The sequence below is a fragment of the Grammomys surdaster genome, unplaced genomic scaffold (assembly GCF_004785775.1).
Source record: "Grammomys surdaster isolate TR1022 unplaced genomic scaffold, NIH_TR_1.0 194, whole genome shotgun sequence".
NCBI classification, from domain to species: Eukaryota; Metazoa; Chordata; class Mammalia; order Rodentia; family Muridae; genus Grammomys; species Grammomys surdaster.
The window spans coordinates 8803849-8808364 of record NW_021604639.1 but is presented as its reverse complement, the minus strand read 5'-3'; the positions used below and the strand labels follow the sequence as shown (position 1 = coordinate 8808364).

At 45.7% G+C, this 4516-nt stretch overlaps 1 protein-coding gene across 2 annotated transcripts in view; it reads right to left on the bottom strand.

Annotated features, from left to right (window-relative positions):
* The window catches only part of Pfkp (phosphofructokinase, platelet), a 65429-nt gene that overhangs the window by 50982 nt on the left and 9931 nt on the right, over positions 1-4516 (bottom strand). For both annotated transcript variants that reach the window (XM_028769893.1, XM_028769895.1), the window contains exon 2: positions 173-246. In XM_028769893.1, coding sequence (XP_028625726.1) covers positions 173-246 — 74 coding nt within the window. The remainder of the gene's footprint in view (positions 1-172; positions 247-4516) is intronic.

Below are 4516 nucleotides of genomic sequence, written 5' to 3'. Positions count from 1 at the left end.
AGAGAGAGAGAGAGAGAGAGAGAGAGAGAGAGAGAGAGAGAGAGAGAATGCAAGAGAGAGAGAATGCGAGAGAGAGAATGCGAGAGAGAGAGCTGTGAGCTCAGGGCTGTGAGCAAGTGGGCAGTACAAATTCCTGAGTTAGAGACAACACCAATGGGAAGTGAGCACTGACCTCATATATAAAGTACACTTTGGCCCCCGTGTAAATTCCCATGCGCACCACAGCGCGGACAGCAGCATTCATGCCTGCGGAAGGAAGAGAATCGGCTGTCAGTAAAGAGTGCTTGACCCTGCTTCACCAAGACCTAGGTAAACTGCATAACTGCCAGTACTTGTGTTTCCTCGTGGTCTGTGACCATGACACATACCTCAAGGATTAGTATAGTGAATACAAACACCGGGATACCATGGTAACCCGTATATTGGGGTTCATCTAAGGATGAGACTCACACTGAAAAAGGAGCCTGGGATATTTTTAGTTCAGAATATCACTCATCAACTTGCTGTGGATTTTCCTTTTTTGAGACTAGCCTGAGGCTGAGTAAAGCTTCCAGCTCCTTAGCCTCCTGAGTGCTAGGATGGCGGATGTCTGCTCTGCAGTACAGAATGTTAGGCAACTCCAGACAAACACTACACTAAGAAAAACAGAAGGCTGGTATTGATGGCCAGATTCAAAGAAATTAATAATGAAGCGGGCAATGGGTCTGTGGCTTAAGGAGAAGCTATCCCCCCTAGCTATCTATGTGATTAAAAAAAAAAGTCTTAATTATAAAACAAGTCATGCCATTTTTTTTCTTTTCTATTTTTTTTCTTTTTTTTGGTTTTTCGAGACAGGTTTTCTCTGTGTAGCCCTGGCTGTACTGGAACTCACTCTGTAGACCAGGCTGGCCTCAAACTCAGAAATCCATCTGCCTCTGCCTCCCAAGTGCTGGGATTAAAGGCATGTGCCACCACTGCCCGGCTAAGTCATTCCATTTTTATTAGAAGAGAAAGACAAGCCAGCCTCCTATAAATCTCCATACTTCCTCAAGAGAAACCAGAGGTATTTCCACACTTAAAGAGCAGCAGTGAACAATGTGTTAGAATGAAAAGTCAAGAAGCTCAGTTTTACTTTTCACCGAGATAACAGTTTTTGGAAACTGAAAACTGGCTTTAGTAGCCTGCCCATGGCATAACAGTTGAAGGATCTTGCATCATCTTAGCTCAGGGTCAAAGACCCAGCAGGAGAGAAGGAACAGGGTATAAGAAGAATCATGCCCAGCAAGGATGGAGCCTTCAGCCTCAGGATGAAAAGCAATTGGGCTCTCAGCCAAGGTCCTCCGAAACCACCATTCTCTCCAATTCTCCCATCTTGTGTCTTGAAATTTGGGGAGACAGATCTCAGATGTAGACATGCTATACTACAGAAAGGTAACAAAGGGAAGGTTTAACTGAGTGAGTACACAAAAGGAATGGGAGCTGGGACAACAGCTCTGTCCAGAGTTGATGCTTCACAAGCACGGGAACCTGAGCTCCGAGCCCTACCATCTATGGAAAGAGCCGAGCACCACAGTGTACCTATATTCCGGACAACGAGGTGAAGACAGGAGGATTACTCAAAATTGGGAACAAGCTATTCTGCCCATGTCAGTGAGTTGGAGATTCATTAGCAGACCTTGTCTCAAAAACTAAGGTGGAGAGACACTAAGGGAGGCACCAGGCCTCTGGAATCCACAGTAAATGGGTATATGGCCACACATACATGTACACACATTTTTCTCATTTTTACTTCTGCAAATCACTTAGAAATATGCACATGCCTTTGTCATGTAAAACCAGTCTCAATTTTGCTTTCCATTGAAATCGTATTTTGGCAGAAGATATCCTGTATTGCTGGGCAATGGAGTCACATTCCTTTAGTTCCAGCCGTCAGAAGACAGAGACAGTTGATCTCTGTAAGTTCAAGGCCAGCCTGGTCTACAGAGTAAGTTCCAGGACAGCCAAGGCTACACAGAAGAACTCTGTCTCAGGAAAAAGAGAAAATATCCTGTATCGTTGATTTTGGCTTATAATTAGACATAAAGAGTCAGCCATGAAGGCACCCACCCCTTAAAATACTTGGTAAGGCGCTCAACTGCTGTGCCCTACAGTCTCATCCTCGTTCTTGGACTCAGCAATATGTTTGAAGAGTTTTCTGCCAAGAGAATGACCCTTTTTCCAGAGGTATACATACATGTTCCAAGCTTCTACTCTGCAAAGGTCCATGGGAAGGAAAGCCAAATTGGCGTGGGGAAGAGAGGACTCCTGGCCACACCCTGAGGACTCTCCTGCTATCTAATGTCAGTCAGACAACCCTGTGACATCTGCAGGAACTTCAGCATCATCTTGACCTGTGCTCTGCAGCTGCATCCCTCCTTTAACTTCCTAGCTCTGCTTCTCCAGTCTCCCCACCCACTGCTGCAAACAGAACTACTTGCCCCTCTGTAGCCACAGATGTCTACTAATGACACAGGCATCCTCCAGGGGTAGGGTGAGCTGTGTGTTTGTGTGTTGGCAGAAGGAACAAGATAGCTGAAAGTACAAAGAAAAGGAGGAAGGCGAGTGTGATGGGGAGATGACTGATTCCTTCTAGACTCTGCGGCAAGGAACAGAAAGAAACGTGTGACCACTTCGCATGGGAGATTTTCCCAATGACCTCCAACCCACCAGGAAAGAGCATGCTTACACTCCAGCAGGTGGCCTCAGGCCCAAGGCAGGCTTCCTAAGACTGGGGCTATATAAACTGTATCCCTCAGGGGCTTCTCTGGTGGAGCCTTGAGAGTTTGTGATTCTTCCTGGTTCTTGGCAGCTCCAGAATCCTTTGAGAGGCACATCCCCAAATCCCGGTAGCTTTCATTCACTTGCAAATCAGTCTTAAGTTAAACACCAGGGATCTGCCACCCAGGTCCTTTGGGTGGAGTTCTCTCAACTGCCTCTAAAGGCAGCTGTGACCCCACGCTTAAATAGTGAGAGGGCCCTGCCAGGTCTGAAGCCTCCAGGGGAAGCCTAGGGCTCTCTGTAAGGTACTGACTAGCAATGGATAAGGACATCAATTAAATGGGAAGTGGTGATTTCAGCTTTCACAGTGCTTTAACATAAAGGGTTGTGGTTCGTTTCTGTACTTCAGAATCTCCAAAGTCCAGTTTCAGAGAAGAATGCCTACTGGAGCCAGAATCCTGTCGAACTGCTAAAGAGATTTTAGCCTCCCCCCACCCCCCATGCCCATCCCCTGCTTTGAAAGGAATACAGTTAGTGGGGCAGAGGGCTACATCAAGGTGGGCTCCCTTGGGTGGAAAAGCAGAGTTACATGAACCCCAGGAAGGGTTCGGGGAAGGGCGGACAGCGATCAAGGAGCGAAGAAAGAAACCACTATGTAGACAGGAATCTCTAGAATTTGGGTTTTATAGTCTTCTGGATGAACATCTGTGTTTAGTCATTTGGCTTACGGCTGTCCTTGTCCTTGGCCACCTGGTCATTTGGGACAAAGAGCAGATTCAAAGAGTTTCTACTCACACTCAACCTACTGTTTTTTCCAGAACATAGTCTTCATTCACTCATTTGTTTAGGTTTTATAGTCTGACCGGGGAATCAAAATAACCTTCCTGAGTGTTTCCATTGGGGAAATGTCATCTTCCTCCACAGCAATAAACTTAGTGTTTCGAAAGAAGTCTAAATTCCAGCCCAGTCCTCCCAGGTTTGGAACCTTCTTGGCAGGAATAAAGATAATCTGAAGGGACATTGGCGCCCCTCTCTTTGTCTATCAGATTATAAAAAAATGAACCCTAAGGAATTGGAATTTCTCTTGAATCTTTTGCATAAGGAGAAAGGTTGGAGCTCGGTGCCATCCAGAGAGTAGTTTTCTCTCAGAAAGATATGCACATACTTCTTCTAAGTTGTCAGAACACTTTGCAGTATGAGGGTGTGGTGGCACATGCCTTTAATCACAGCACTAGGAAGGCAGAGATGGTCGGATCTCTGTGAGTTCAAGGCCAGTCTAGTTTAACAAAACAAGTTCCAGGACAACCAAGGTTGTTATACAGAGAAGCCTGTCTCTCAGAAAAACCTGAAAAAAAAAAATAAACATCTTGCAAGAGGGACTGTTGCCTAGACAGAGGTAAGTCACCAAGGGGTGTGGCCACACTGCTTAATTTGGCACATTTCCTGTCTTCAATTTAAGCCTAAACTTGGAAGGTTTTCAGGACCTGGAAGACAGACTTGGGGTAGGGTGGGGCGGGTCTATGAACTTTGTTTCTCCTCAAAGGTATGGTCACTTTGAATAAATCTCCATCTGCTTTTCACTATTAGTGTGTTTAATTGGCTTAATCAGGACTGGGAGCAAGAGCCCCAGTGTGGCACTGCCCCTAACTACTCCAGGTACAGGTACAATCTTCTTATAGAACTAAAACCAAAGAAACGTGGAGATGACAATGGTGCTGTTAGGTGTGTGTGTGTGTGTGTGTGTGTGTGTGTGTATGTGTGTATGAGTTTGTGTGTCTGT